The sequence below is a fragment of the Hemibagrus wyckioides genome, linkage group LG13, assembly GCF_019097595.1.
Source record: "Hemibagrus wyckioides isolate EC202008001 linkage group LG13, SWU_Hwy_1.0, whole genome shotgun sequence".
NCBI lineage: Eukaryota > Metazoa > Chordata > Actinopteri > Siluriformes > Bagridae > Hemibagrus > Hemibagrus wyckioides.
Genome location: NC_080722.1, coordinates 24449804 through 24465191, shown reverse-complemented (window position 1 = coordinate 24465191; position 15388 = coordinate 24449804). Strand labels below are relative to the sequence as shown.

Sequence of the window (15388 nt, the reverse complement as noted above, 5' to 3'; positions counted from 1 at the left end):
AAAAAAAAAAGAATGTACAAGCAATTTGCCTTGGTGTATTAGTGTATGGTAGTTTAAGGGAGCATCTGTCTAAGAAATCTGAACTAAAAGAAACGTTAATGCTATAATAGTGCAGTATAATAGTGTATGAAAGTGAATCCGCCACCTTAGCACAGGCTCGAACCTACGATTTGGGCATTGAAAAAAAAAAAAGCCTTAACCACTGCACCACCACTAACCTCCTGCTGATTAACGTTAAAATGGATAAACTCATCCATGCTGTATAACATGTATACACATTAACATACGCCTTTCTCGAGATGAGAAAATCAAAGCGTTTGCATTGCGAAATCATTTTGTTAATTCAGCATGAGACAAAATGAAATAATATAGCATGCAGCCTTCCTGGATTTCTGCCGAAAACAGAAGTGGAACTGTACAGTGTATGTAGGTTTACGTTGCCTGCATTTAGATTTTCCAAAACTTGTTGTTGTTGTTGTTGTTGTTTTTCCCCATGATTTTCCCCACACTTCAAGAAAACGGGGTCACTTAGCATATGATTTAAATTCTACATTTCTGTTCAGCATTTCTTTTCAGCTTGAACATTTCTATTTTAATATTTATAATAAACCTCATTATTTGACATTGAGTCACTATCTTCTACATTGATTGTAATGGTCTCAAGTTTCAAGACCTTCAGTTTAGTGAATTTTCCCCAATTAGAAAGTCCCAGTATTTTTCCTGATAAAATGTAAAGCGTGTAAACCATTCAGAATGACCTCAGGAAAAAACTTTACATGTAAATCTGTGCATAAAAATCCTATAGCAATCAAATAAACCAGTTCAACAATTCAAAAGTAAATTCAGTGTAAGTGAGGGTTTTATTTCAAGCACTTATACACACTTCTAAACCAGCATTTTTTTAAAACTGCAATTTTCCTGTTTAGCAATACAGCTGCTTTTAAGGTGGATTATATTAATAACCATGCCAGGAAACTCATATAAACAGGATCCTTACAGCTCAGCCTTTGACACACATCCACCCCCGTATGAAAGCACAGGAAATGAGCTGTAGGAGTTCAGGAAGTATATATATCTGGAGCTACAAGCTTTTATCACTTGACTAGACAACCATATTGTTAGTTCATTAAATATACATATGCAAATTGTGCAGTTATATTTAATTAACAAACAAACAAACAAAAAAAAGTCTTGGATATATCACTAAATTAAGTTTATTTCCAGGCCCCATAATGTTAGGGAAGTGTTTTTATTCTTTAGGTGTGTTTAAGCATGGTTGTTGTTCAGATGGAGGAACATAAAGGAACACAATCTGTGATCAATATCGAGTACTGCAGCAGCAGTGGGTTCTTTGCGGTCAGCGCTTAAAGTCATGCTTCAGTGACCAGGATGTTGAAAATACAAAACCCAGGACTGCCAGTAAGCACTCATAAGCAACAAACCTACATTTTCTCAACAAGCCTTTAACCCTTACCTTTGTATTGTGAAAACTCTTTGCCAGATACAAAAAAAGAAAAATGTGAACTGACCGTTTGGACTGTTCAGGAGATTTCCACAGTCCTGCAGAACTGAAGAAACAACTTCAGTGACTTTTATTTCACAAAAGTAATCAGGGATCACTTATCCAAGCATTTTACCAATGTGCTGGAGACTGAATGACGTAAGTAATTGAGCAGAATTATGAAACATGATTACGACAATCCGCTTGCACAATATAGAACAGGAACAGAATGTGTGCGAGTCAGATGAGAACTGAGGATCGACTCATATGGTGCCACGGGATGCAGTTGTCGATCGTTTTCATTTTCATTTAAAGTCCAGCTTTAAAAGTACAGCTAGAGCCAGGATTTTTTTCCTTTTCTTTCGTTGATTTGAAGCTTTAATCCGATGTGTCTTAATGTTTAGAAGTAACGTTTTTAACTTGAACCAAACTGGATAAAGTGTAAAAATGTGAAATCGCATGGCTCAATGCAGCTCTGAGAAGGTTACTGATAGAAGTTTGGTTATCCTCTGCCTTGTCTTCCTATCGTCCAGGCTTCAGATCCAGACTAATAATGTTATTAGTGAGGGGGAGAGAAAGAGAGAGATAGAGAGAGACAGGCAGACAGAATGAGAAAGGGAATATGAGAGATGGAGGGAGTGGTTATGATGCTCAAGTGTGTTACAAGAGATAGATGCACACAAGAGATAGACAGAGAATTTATAATGAGAGTGTGTGTGAGGGAGAGAGAGAGAGAGAGATAGAGAGAGAGAGAGAGAGAGAGAGAGAGAGAGAGAGACAGAGACAGAATGGTCAAGTGCATGTGTGTATGTGTTTGTGTGAGAGGGGAAAGAGAGAGAGAGAGAGAGAGAGAGAGAGAGAGAATGGTCAAGTGCATGTGTGTATGTGTTTGTGTGAGAGGGGAAAGAGAGAGAGAGAGAGAGAGAGAGAGAGAGAGAGAGAGAATGGTCAAGTGCATGTGTGTATGTGTTTGTGTAAGAGGGGAAAGAGAGAGACAGAGAGAGAGAGAGAGAGAGAGAGAGAGAATGGTCAAGTGTGTGTGTGTGTGTTAGAGAGAGAGTGTATGATGGTCAAACATTAACCAGCCTCATATCATATCATTTGCCTCAGTTACAATCCCAAAGTATAGAACCAAAGAGAAAAGTGATATCATTAAATAGATTTTCCTTCCTGACTGTTGATCATGATTGAAGCGTATAGATCAGGACTCCACATATCTGGGAGCATCCTCTCACAGCCTACCCTCTCACACAGCACCATCATGATCTGTTAGTTACATCAAACATGCAGTAAAAATGGGAAAAAAGAAATGATTATACAGCACGTTATCGGTAAAAACACCACCTTTAAATCTACTGCAAGATTAAAGATCTGAGAGGAATAAATATGCATTACAGAATAAACAACAACAACAACAACAACTCGGGTTCGATGATTCCACATGAAGTTTTATTAAAGGGTTCAGTGCATACACAAAATAGGTTGACTGCAGGAAAAAGACACTTCTCTACACAAAAACACACACTTGCATTGCATTCGTGGCCTCCGACACACACACACTCACACACACACACACACACACATGCACATATGTACACATTCACAGAGTTATTAAGCATATACTAAAAGGAGTACACAGATTAGAAATCCTAGCATTTAAACATGGATACACCGAAGACGGCAAAAAAGATGAATAAATATCAAATATATTTTCTAATCAAAATATTCAGTTCATGTTTTTGGGGCAAAAAAGAAAAAGAAAGCAGTGATGAGAAACTTTGGATCGTCAGGTGTGTTAGGAAAATTCATGATGCATAATTGTGAGTGATTGTCATTGGCTTTGTAATGACCACTGATAGTCTTCCGCTCTAGTGCAAGTATTCCAGCGGATGTCAGCTTGTGACACAATGGCTCTGTTCCAATACTTTTTTCTTTTCTGTTTTTACTTCCTCTTACAGTTTCTGTATGGTGGTATCCCCCTGCTTACATTTTTACACACAAAGAGTTCGATTGAAAAGAAATGAATCATCTAAACATTAAAAAATAAATAAATAAATAGAAATACACGCACACAAAAACGAAACACACGCACTACATGTGAAAATCTCTCAAAAAGATTGAATAACGTGTCTAAAAAATGAATGTGTCATGATTTACTAAAAGTTCAGTTTCACAGTATTTGTTTAGAGAATGGAAATTTTTCACAAAGAAATTTTCCTGTTAGGAATTTTCTATTTGAAAAGAGAATTAAATACTTTTTGTAAACAACTTTACAGGATTTCCTTCATTTTTTGGTTCATTGTGTAAATAAAATAAAATAATAATGAATAAAAAATTTTTTAAAAGTCTTTCAGGCCATGGATAACTTATTAATATCAATAATAAGCACAGTTTCTAAATAGGCTTAATTAAAAAAAGGTAGTAGGTGTGCAGATAAATCCTGAAAATTCTCATGTGTGATCCATTTTCTTGCAAATTTAGTCGTGTAAGTTTAAACAGAGCAAGAAATATTCTCCCACAGTGCATTGCGACCGTCGTGACAATGCCATATAGTTAACAAAACTTAAAGTTCCTGCTGCACTTTAATCTTGAATGTTAATTTGTCTCCCTGTGATCTCTATACTGAGTTTTCATGCATAATCTTTTGTTCCTGAATCCATCACATGCTCCTGAATTGCTGGTTCCTCACTGGAGTCGGGCCCAGTACTGACCCAAGTTCTGGCCCATGTTCTGCTCATTCCCTGGGACCTGGACCGGTACTGAAATTCCTGGAGAGATCAACCCTATAACACACACAACAACGAAGGCAGCATTAATCAGTTCACTTCACCTGGAGAGGCTGAGCTGCATGTCATATTGCCCAAGCGAATACTGCATTTACTTTCATACAAATAGCGTTCAACTCTATAATAAGATTTACTGAATAATCTTGCTATTTGGTAGATCACAGTATCCTCATATAAATTCACCATGGCATTAAAAACAGCATTAAAGTGTCCAGAGACGTCAATGAGAGCTGGTGACTTCCAATGACCATATGAACAGGTGTGGGTGTGTCCAGTGATGCAACAACGCTGAGAAAAATGTAAATTTATGCAAATAGGGAATGACTCTATGCAGCGACTTCTGAAAGGAATGAAGACAGTAGCAAAATATCAGTATTACAATGGAACCTCGGTATACGAATGCCCTCGCTTATGATTTTTCGCCTTAAGAATTAAAATTTTGCAAGAAATTTGCATCAGAAAGTATTTTCAGCATACAAACAAATCAAACACCGGCTAAGTCGCGCGTATGTCCGGGAGCCGCTCAAAACTGGTTAGCATCAGTGGAAAGCCAAGCGAAGTGAGTTTACGAATTTTTTTTCATTCAGTGAAAGCTGTTTGGAAGAGTCAACCCACGATACCAACGTTGCCTTCGCGATGCGTTCAAAAGCTAGGTGATTTTTCGGGTGCTTTTTTGTGGACAGATTGGTGGTGTGGGCGGTCTGTTCTATTTTTAGCCCAAGCTTGGTTGCACGACTTCCTGTGATGACCCTTGACACGGAATGCTTGGCTTGGGTCAGTTCTTTGTAAGCAGCCATATAGTTTACATACGCTTCGTATTGGGAATATTGGTCATATTTTTGGGGGCAGCTGGAACGGATTATTATTCTTATTGGAAAATTCGTTTTGCAATACACATTTTCACCTTAAGAACTCGCCTCCAGAACAGAATAAATTCCAATGCCGAGGTTCCACTGTATTAGTATGATGCAGATATACACTGCTGAACTGTATATACAGACACTAAATTTCACTCCCTTCATTTTAGCAGCAAGAAAACTCATTTGTTTTCTAATTTGTCACCCATTGAGAAAGGTTATTACTATGGCAACCAGTAATAGGATCACCTACTTGAGACTTCATAAGTATAGTGACTGGAGATTCACAGCCATAAAATCACTGTATGTGTGAATATAGCTTAAGAAAGCTTTATATTGACATACAAAACACTCTTTGCTTCAGTACTTCATCAAAACAATATGTATAGGAGAAAAGCAAACCATTTTGAAGCTGAGATGTGAGGAAAACCAAGCCATTGCACAAGCATTGGACATAACCAATACAACAATTTGGAGAGTCCTAAAAAAAAAAAAACACTGGTGTACTAGACACTGAACAGTTCACCCCAGGATTTCAGGATTTCAGAATGAAATATTGTGAGAGCTGTAAAGGAAAATCCCCATAACAAGTCCATGACATCACCAACAATCTCCACAGAGCAGTAGTAAAGGAATCACAACCCACCGTTTCAAGAAGAATTATTGAGAACATAAGGCAAGATGCAAAGCTCTCATCAGCAGTAAGAAACAGAAAACCAGACTGGAATTCACAAAGACGTACAGATCTGAGCCACTAAAGGTCAGGAACCAAGAACCTCTACCACAGTGATGGAAATGCCAAAGTGTGGAGGACGAAAGGATCTGAGCAAGATCCCAAACAGGCTGTTCAGTGACGCATGGTGGCTTGGGCTGGCATGGATGCTTCTGGAACAGACTCGCTAATCTTTATTGATGATGGAACTCATTTTATCAGATGATGATTTACAGAGAAATGCATCCAGTCTAATTTAGAGAAACTTTATTTTGCAGCTAGACTGATTCAAGGATGAGTCAAACATGCTGCCAATACAACCAAGGATTGGAATAGCTGGAAGGTCTGAGATTGGCCAAGTCAATCGCCAGACCTCAACACAGTCTTTCATCTCCTTCATCTCCACCGAAGAGAGAAACTTCCCCAGAAAAACACCTAACAAAGCTGCGGGAAAAGCATCCCAAAAAAAGCATGCAACAGTCTGGTGATGTCAGTTTGATGCAGTTACTGTAAGTAAGGCAAATGCAACCAAATAACAATCTGTTCCAATACTCTCGCTCACCTAAAGAATGGAGGGGTCTTCCACCATCTAGGTAATGTTCCAATTTGTTTAACACATCTAGATGTGAATATCATGAAATCAAAGCAGAAATTCCCATCTATCGGTAGATCTCAAACCCAAATGTCTAACAATGAGCAAAATGCATGGCTTTGCTATTCCAATACTTTTGGAGGGGACTTTATATATGATATGACATGGTTTGTTATGTGAATTATATTAATACAGCCAAATACTTTTGGAATCAGTCTTAATGTTGTTCCACTTTTAATGGAAATTTGACAGTTTCATTCAGTTTTAGAAATGTAATGGTGAAACAAAAGAAACAGTCAATTTTAATACTTGTATATATGATAGCCATACGTAAAAGTGGGGAGGATCTTACCTGTGCTGGTGTTTCCGGGAGGCGGGCCTGGGAGGTGGGGGGAGGGGTAAGAAGAAGGCTCAAAGGATTGCGGGGCAGAAGGGGAAGGGGGCAGCATGCAAGGGTATGAGGGGGCCGACTGACCAGACAATTCAAATTCATGCCATAAAACAGAAATTCACGATAAAACATAACCGGAGTGAATATTAAGGAAAGGAGAGTGGGGTAGAGGGAAAAAAGTTGTTTTTAAGAATGAGATTCATTTTGACAGAGGAACACTGAGTACTTTAATAGGTTTATCATTTATTTTAGTAAATAAAGTATTAGTTTAGTGTTAGTTTGGTGTCTGGAGTCTTTTGTTGCTGGAACCACAGGAGGGCAGCATTTTTAAACACCAAAAAAAGGTAGGAACAAAAACATGCTCAATAAACAGAATATTTTGCCTTCAAACTAATTTAGAGAGCACAGTCCATGCCACATTCAGTTACAGTGTAAACACATATCCTTACTTTTTAAAGAGTAACATATGCAAAATCTGCTTAAACACTGATTCTGTGTTGTGATTTGTTTGTACACTCGAGAATAATTTCGCAAGTGTTATTGTGAGCTTCCTCTAATCAAATAATCACATGTGCATCAGAAACTACACGAGTAACATGATGTCCTTTTCTCCAAATCCTAGACAGCTCTTCCAGCTCCGATTTGTTTTTAAAATGCAATTCACATTTCTGAGAAATCAAATAGGAACTCTAAGAGCTTTCTAGGATCCTGAGAAAGCATTAAAGATGTCATTTCTCTACGGAAATGCAATACTGCATGCTCAGTGTATTTATTTCTTCTCTTGTAAAGATGTTTAAATGTGGCAGGGACTCTTCACTATATTATTATTCCCAAACTTAATCATTTTTGGAATTTGATATGTTTGAACATGTTATAGTGATAAAAAAAAAATACATTATGTGCTATAGAATAAAAGAAAAGAAAAGAAAATTAGATAAAATAAAATAAAATAAAATAAAATAAAATAAAATAAAATAAAATAAAATAAAATAAAATAAACATTACCTGTACTCCAGAATAGACAGAGAGTGAACTGTAACTAGGGAGAGTTGTTTCACTTTGATTGATCATAGAGCCTACGAACACATACACACACATACACACACACACACAAGAAATAAAATACATTATTAACATTTTTAGGTGTTAGATCTAGCATCGTTTTGCATCTATATGCATCTATCTAGATGGACATCATAAAACCTAAAATTGTGTGTGTGTGTGTGTGTGTGTGTGTGTGTGTGTGTGTGTGTGTGTGTGTGCACCCATCCAGGGTATATTCCCGCTACATGCCCCATATATTCCTAGGATAGGCTTTGGACCAACTGTGACCTTGACCCTTCTGAAAGGGATTCATTTAAGGTTGTAAGAATACACACCTGCACTGTTACTGTGCTGCTGATAGAGGGCTGAGTTAAAGGAAGTGCTAAGCGGAGTGTGTGTTTGGGAGCACGATGTCCCGCCTCCAGATTTCCTCTGGTTACGCAGCTTCTCTTCTCGTCTCCATTTGGCTCTTCGATTGGAAAACCACACCTGTCAGTCGATCATGATGTGGAGAGACACACAAATGTGGCACATGAGACTTAAGAGCTATCATTTATGTTTTAGAAGCAAAGTTAAATTCGATTCAATTCAACTTTATTTGTATAGCACTTTGAACAATGGACAGTGTCTCAAAGCAGCCTTTAAATATTTTAAATTTATTTTTATTGATCTCTAAATGTGGTACATATTTATACTGCATCCATATCATTATTCTACTTAATTCTACAATGGTTCCAGTTTTACTTCAGCCTTTAACATTTATGCATTGTTAAAGCCTGATTTCATTACCATAACACAGAAATGATCATAAAGACCAGGGTTAATGCAAGTTCATACTTGGATCCGTGCTTCTGGGAGGTCGATTTTATTTGCTAGACGTTCTCGTGCAAAGACGTCAGGGTAGTGTGTTCTCTCGAATTCTGCAGAAGGAAAGATATTAAAGATTGAAATAAGGTCAGACAGAAGAGCTGACAAAATCCAGATTAAAACACATATGAGAGTAATACACTGATCAGGAATAACATCCTGAGCAGTGAGAGGTGAAGTGAATAAGACTGATGATCTCCTCATCATGGCACCTGTTAGTGGGGGGGATATATTAGACAGCAAGTCAACATTTTGTCCTCAAAGTTGATGTTAGAAGCAGGAAAAATGGACAAGTGTAAGGATTTGAGTGAGTTTGACGAAGGGCCAAATTGTGATGGCTAGACCACTGGATCAGATGGCCGGGTGCTTGTGCGTCTCTTACCTGGGGAACACATGGCACCAGGATGCACTATGGGAAGAAGGCGAGTTGGCAGAGGCAGTGTCAGGCTTTGGTCAATGTTCTGCTCGGAAACCTTGGGTCCTGCCATCCATGTGGATGTTACTTTGACACGTACCACATACCTAAGCATTGTTGCAGACCATGTACACCCTTTTGTGGAAACGGTATTCCCTGATGGCTGTGGCCTCTTTCAGCAGAATAATGTGCCATGACACAAAGCAGAAACGGTTCAGGAATAGTTTGTTGACCACAACAACCAGTTTGAGGTGTTGACTTGGCCTCCAAATTCCCCAGATCTCAATCCAATCCAGGATCTGTGGGATGTGCAGGACAAACAAGTCCGATCCATGGAGGCCCCACGTCACAACTTACAGGATTTAAAGGATCTGCTGCTAACATCCTGGTGCCAGATACCACAGCACACCCTCAGGCATCTAGTGGATTTAAAAATGACTTTCTAAAAACACTTCTAGTCTAACATTGTTGAACTTAAGAACAGACCTAAGGTACGCTACAAAGACCAAAGCCACAGTTATCCATTACTGAGAGTTGCTGTAAATCTTCCTGGATGATCATCAAAATACTGCATTTTTATCAGAAGTAACATCAAGAGAGTGAAAGCCAGGTTATAATAATAAAAAAATACTTCTATATTTCTATAAAAATCTATATTTTAAACAAAGACAGCTTTTATACTAATGTGTGTTTGCAGCCAGAAAAGGAAGAGTTCAACTCGGAAAAAACATGTGCAGAGTGAGAACATCATGATCCAGTGATGAGAGACGTGTAGACCATGAGTGGAGAACGAAAGCTACAAAAATCACATTAACTTGAATTTATCTTAAAATGAATAAATTGTGTATCTATTTAAATAAATAAATAAATAAATAAATAAATAAATAAATAAATAAAAATCCCATGAATAAAAATAAATAGAAATAAATCCCACATTACAAAAGTTATAAATGCTATCCAGGTATTAAACATATTAAACTGTCAGAAGGCCACGATTCCATATTTGTCTGATAAACATGTCAAGTTTCTGATGTTCAAACATGAACTATGAATAATGAATTATATCTGTGAAAACTTTTCGTGTTTCATGTTTCTGGTAGCTGAGAACATTTCTGGTCAAAATTGATGAACAAGTTGACCAAGAAAGCTGAAGAACCTTACTTCCTGCACATGTTCACAAGCTAGTTGTATTATGTTATGCATGGATGATCGTTTGTAATTTGAAAAAATCTGATTTTAGCATCGCAAATTGTTCTATTGTATTCGTAAGCTAATAATATTATGAGGTTATCATGCTGGTTGATTTCTTTCTTGCAGAATTTACATATGAGCCCTGATATTATATATCACTAAGTCAAGTGAGCATGACATGAGCATTTCTATTTAATAGTTTCTAATATCTTGTCTCCTAAGTAGGTCTGAGGATAAACAAGGAATCAAACTTCTTAGTATCAGCAAGAACTTTATTATAAAGGTAAAGCCAAGAACACTGAAGAACATGCCCATGGGAGGGACAGATTTGCCACCTCTTGTCTAATATTTAGAACTTACTGGTTCAAACTCTCTTTATCGTCACTAGATGTCGCTCTACCTCTGTAGATTTGCCTTTTAAAGCACATAAAGGCACTGAGACCACACTAGATCAGACTGACCATTAGAGATGTCTCTGCTTACCTCATCCCTTATCGCTGTTTGGGTCAATCTATCAAAGAGTTTCAATAATCTTTTGACACACTCACTAGGTGTGATTTGGGTGGATATTTCCTCAGTGATGTGAAACATCTGGTAACCTCCTCATGCACATGTGCAAACATGCCATATGATCTTCCCACAAAATCAACAACAGTCATGTAAGGTAGCAATCTTTTACTCTTCCTTCTTGTCTGTACACGTCAGACTACATGAACTCGATATGGAGCTATACATGTAGCCGTTATGCCCTGGTGCCCTACAAAGCTGCATGTAATCTTTCAATGCTTTCTACTATGACGAGGTTCCTCTATAGTATGCTCACATTCAGCACCAACCTTGAGTCACATTCAGCACCAGGACATGACTTAAAAGGCAGACTCTTTTTATCTTTATTAAAACAAGTGATTCTTGTCCAATTAAAGAGACACTTTCTTCTAAATTGTGAGAAAAATATTCCTTCTGAATTCTGCTTTCTAGTTTCTTTTCCTTTGCTTCTGAAAACATGCACTTGACGTGGATTCTACTCCATACTAGTCTATAGCTCCTTGTTGTTTTAGGTAGCTTTATGTCTTTATGTAGCACTGGAGATCCTGGATGATCAGTGTTTTTATTTCATTGTGTACTTCACCAGCTATATATGATCGAAATTACAATTTAAAAAAAAAAACTTCTTGACTTGACATGTCTAGCCAAAACTTGTTAAACTTTTGAAATGAATGCCCTTACGAAGGATGTCCATTTCACTGGGTGTTTAAACTAGGAACAGCATTCTGCAGGAACTGAAACATGGCAGCAGGTATTGCTCTGCTAAAATCAAAGATCCCGGAGTTGATACTGGATCATGTATTTTTAAATAGTTCAGTGCTCAGGAATCTTTCTCGTCCCTTATCAGAGGACTGTGAGGATGCTACGTCTAGACTGTGGCCATGACAAAAACACATTCCTTTGCACAGCACCTGATTTGCACTATGGCACAGTGCGCTATGCCTCACTTGAAGGGCATAGGCTGGTGATGAGACACAGCTGCAAACACCACTCCCTGGCTTTCAATTACATCACTGATGCATCCATGCTGCTCCAAGAGGAGGCAATCAAATCAAAATCCTGCTCTTCAGCCTCACCCTAACAACACAGGTGATTTCATGGTGCCGTTGATGGTGATTGGTATCAGTATATTGTTATATTTAGATTCAGAATATTACAATGTTTGGATTGTGTCCCTTTTGTGCATGTTACAGCACTGGGTCTAACACCATGAACACCATGTGGCTAGATTCACTAAAAATGGTAGCCACTTCTTTACCCATAAAGTATGGTGGATATTATTATGCTTCTCAATAATTTTCAGCCATGTGCAATGGCATTGAGGATGCTAGGACTGGTGAATGCTCTATAGCTTCTGGAGTTTCAGATGCATTCCAGAAGTAGATTATAAGTCTATGGCTGGACCCCAAACACTGTGGACTTGAGCCTCAGGGACAGGAACCCAAACCATGCTGGCAATGTAGACATTGCAGACATGTAGGTGGTGCATTCGGCTCTAAATTCTTTTAGCCAGTTTTCAGATATCACAGATGCCCCTTAAATGCTAATCCATTCAGCTAAAGATAAGAAAGTGAACTATTTCAGCCATCACAGTAGAATATGGACAAGCAGTTCCACCTTTCCTCAAATAAGCCCATTCATGTCTGAGACCTACTCGTCTGGCACCTGCACCAGATCTTGGACAGGTTTGACGAGACAAAGTAGAGTTTTTCACCAGTGCCAAGTCAACTCACTGTTACTTGTGGCTCTCAGTCTGCTTTTTCTCCAGAATCCTGTTTTTGGTTGCACAATGGCCAACAAGACCTTGGTTTCCATTGCTGTTTTCACTAGTAGTCAGTGAAACACTCTCAGATGACAACATTTGGCACTGGCCAGGACATCTATGCCTGTGGGTCTGACCCATCAGCCTGAATTCCCAAATGAGAACTGGAATCTAACAGTCTAGGAAACTGTTCTGAATGCAAGTTCCCCAAGCACATGGGTCTTATGCATATGCATATGCCCTTTAGTAGATCCAGTGTATCAGTAGCCTGATCTTTCTACAGAGATCATTCTACACTGAAAGGCCATTGCAGTACACCACACCAACGTTGAAATAATGTCAGCTATTATAAAGACACCTCAAAAAGTCCATACATATAAAATCATATACTTCTATAGTTCCAGGTTTTGTCTGTACTGATCATTTATATGAGAATAATATGTGTATTAAAATTAAAATCAAGTAGTGAACAGAATATTAACTTGACCCACAGTATATCTACAGTACCTTTCTCCAGAGCCTCAATCTGCTCCTGAGTAAAGCTGGTCCTGTTCCTCTGCAGTTTCCTCTTCAGCTGCAGCCGCAGCTGCGATTCTTCACCGTCGTCCCTCTCCATCTGTACTCTTCCTCCTCCTGTCCCCATCCCGGGGTCTGTGTCCACCATGCAGCCATCAGACACTACCAGCAAGAGATTTAGTTTGTATCACCAAATTCATCAAATGAAATGATGCATAATTAGTATTGTTTATTTTATTTCATAGGACAGTCTCAATTAGTTATACATCGTTTAAGGTGAAAGAGGCCTTAAATATACGGAAAATATACTCTTCTTATTAAATTCAGATCATTTAAGAAATCGTAAACTGTATGGTGAATTTCTTGAGTCACATTGTGTTTGAGAAAGTTTTAAATTAAAATAAACTTGTACTACTACTATTAGGAAGAAGAAGAAGAAGAAGAAGAAGAAGAAGAAGAATTGAACCACTGCAAACCAGAAAATAATACATACCCAGATGATGGATGCGCAAAATTAGCCAGTATAATGTATTACATAAAAGCTCTTGTTCATGGTTGTGCAAACATTGCACCTTGTGCTACAATACATTCAGACTCAAATATGGCAAGTAAAGTCACCTGTGCTGTGATGGCTGGCAGCAGTGTTTTGCTGATGGTACCAGTCACTAGGCATGTTCCAGTTCGAACTACTTTGTAAATTCAGCATGGTTAACTTCTCAAACATCATACACTAGGCTTTTTAATCTAGAAAGAAATAGAGATAAACATATAAGCAACTCTTGACCTCTAACTATTGAGGATCGTGAGAGAAAGAGAGAGAGAGAGAGAGAGAGAGAGAGAGAGAGAGAGAGGCACGAATCTACACGTTTGGCATTAAAAAGAATTAGCATCATCCTGACAGCGAAAGCTGGAGTGTGTGACATGAACAGAAAGAATCCTCGAGTGTTGTACGCTTATACACAGTGCAAACACTAGTGTTGTTAAGTGCACTGCATTAGAAAGACAAAGTGATAATGTAGGGCACAACTGTAGGGCTCGGCCACATTTAGGAGCTTAAATATAAGTCAAATGTGAATATGTGTCTAAATCTATTAAAAAAAGATTTAAGTTTTTTAATAGAGAGTAGTTATTTAAGTAGATTTTAGAAGACTGAAAAAATGTAACCTTATTCATCTATCTAATGCTTGTTTTAAAGTAATTATAAATTATTATCATTATGGGAATAAACACAAAAATCCTGGAAGCAACTAATTGTAAAAATAAGGGTGTGCATGCCATTATGGTCTTTAACCCAGGTCCAAAGGTCTTCTTTAAAATTGTTCTGCTTTTGTGTCTCCACTTTCGGTTTTCTCTGACGATACGGATACAAAATTCTACACGCTCCTTCGATGACAGAAAAAAATACAAATGAAGTTAAAACAAACTCACCAAATGTCAATTTATGCACAGGACGTCATGTAACCTGATGCCAAAGTCATTGCTCTTCATAGAACACAGGAGTTTTATCCCGCTTCTTCTGTTTGTTGACAATGGACTGTATGTTTGTAAGATAGAGGGTGGATAGCAGGGTAAAAAACGGTAGAGAGAGAGAGAGAGAGAGAGATGGAGAGAGTTAGACGGAGTGGAAGAGAGTGAGATGGAGGGGGGGGCTCCAGAGAGAATTGCGTCTGCGGGCACTTATGTCCTCGCAGCAAGAGTAGGATAGAGAGAGAGAGAGAGAGAGAGAGAGAGAGAGAGAGAGTAGGTGACACAGTGAGTCAACATCAGTGTCAAGTTTAAACTTAATGTCACAGAGGGGAGGAAGGGAAGAGAAAGAGGAGCAATGGAAAGACGAGAGATAATGGAGAGTTTGCAGTGGAAAAAAGATAAAATGGGGATGGTGAAGAATAATTCTAAATGAATATTTAACAATTTGACAATTTAATAATTAACATCCTTACTAATCCATTAGGTATAGTGCTACAGCATAGTGTTTATGGTGTGTATGCATGTGCCTAGAATGTGGGGATGTAAAAATGTGTAGGTTCCTTAATAATAATAATAATAATAATAATAAGAAGAAGAAGAAGAAGAAGAAGAAGAAGAATACAACTGATAATATTTTGTCCAATCGCATGACCTTATGTAAGAATATGTGTATCTGAGAGGGTAATTATGTGTACGGTTTCCAATATTTCAAGTAGTTCCCATTATTATAGACTCACCCTG

The 15388-nt window shown here is 38.0% G+C and overlaps 1 protein-coding gene across 1 annotated transcript; it reads right to left on the bottom strand.

Moving 5' to 3' along the window:
• Positions 1–3860: 3860 nt before the first annotated feature.
• On the bottom strand, positions 3861–15121 carry LOC131363946 (paired box protein Pax-6-like). Its single transcript, XM_058406946.1, has 8 exons — positions 14609–15121; positions 13799–13924; positions 13172–13342; positions 8721–8803; positions 8219–8372; positions 7845–7915; positions 6801–6918; positions 3861–4284 (listed from the first exon to the last, which is right to left on the bottom strand). Exons 2-8 carry the CDS (start codon positions 13905–13907, stop codon positions 4187–4189), a joined length of 804 nt encoding a protein of 267 aa, XP_058262929.1. The 5' UTR covers positions 13908–13924; positions 14609–15121; the 3' UTR covers positions 3861–4186.
• Between the last annotated feature and the right edge of the window lie 267 nt (positions 15122–15388).

Coding starts and splice junctions, on each gene's coding strand:
- LOC131363946 (XM_058406946.1), bottom strand. CDS start 13,907: ATGATGTTTGAGAAGTTAACCATGCTGAATTTACAAAGTAGTTCGAAC. Junction 8,804..13,171: donor GATTGAGGCTCTGGAGAAAG/GTACTGTAGATA, acceptor TTCCTTCTGCAG/AATTCGAGAGAACACACTAC. Junction 6,919..7,844: donor CTGTCTATTCTGGAGTACAG/GTAATGTTTATT, acceptor TTGTCTGGTCAG/TCGGCCCCCTCATACCCTTG.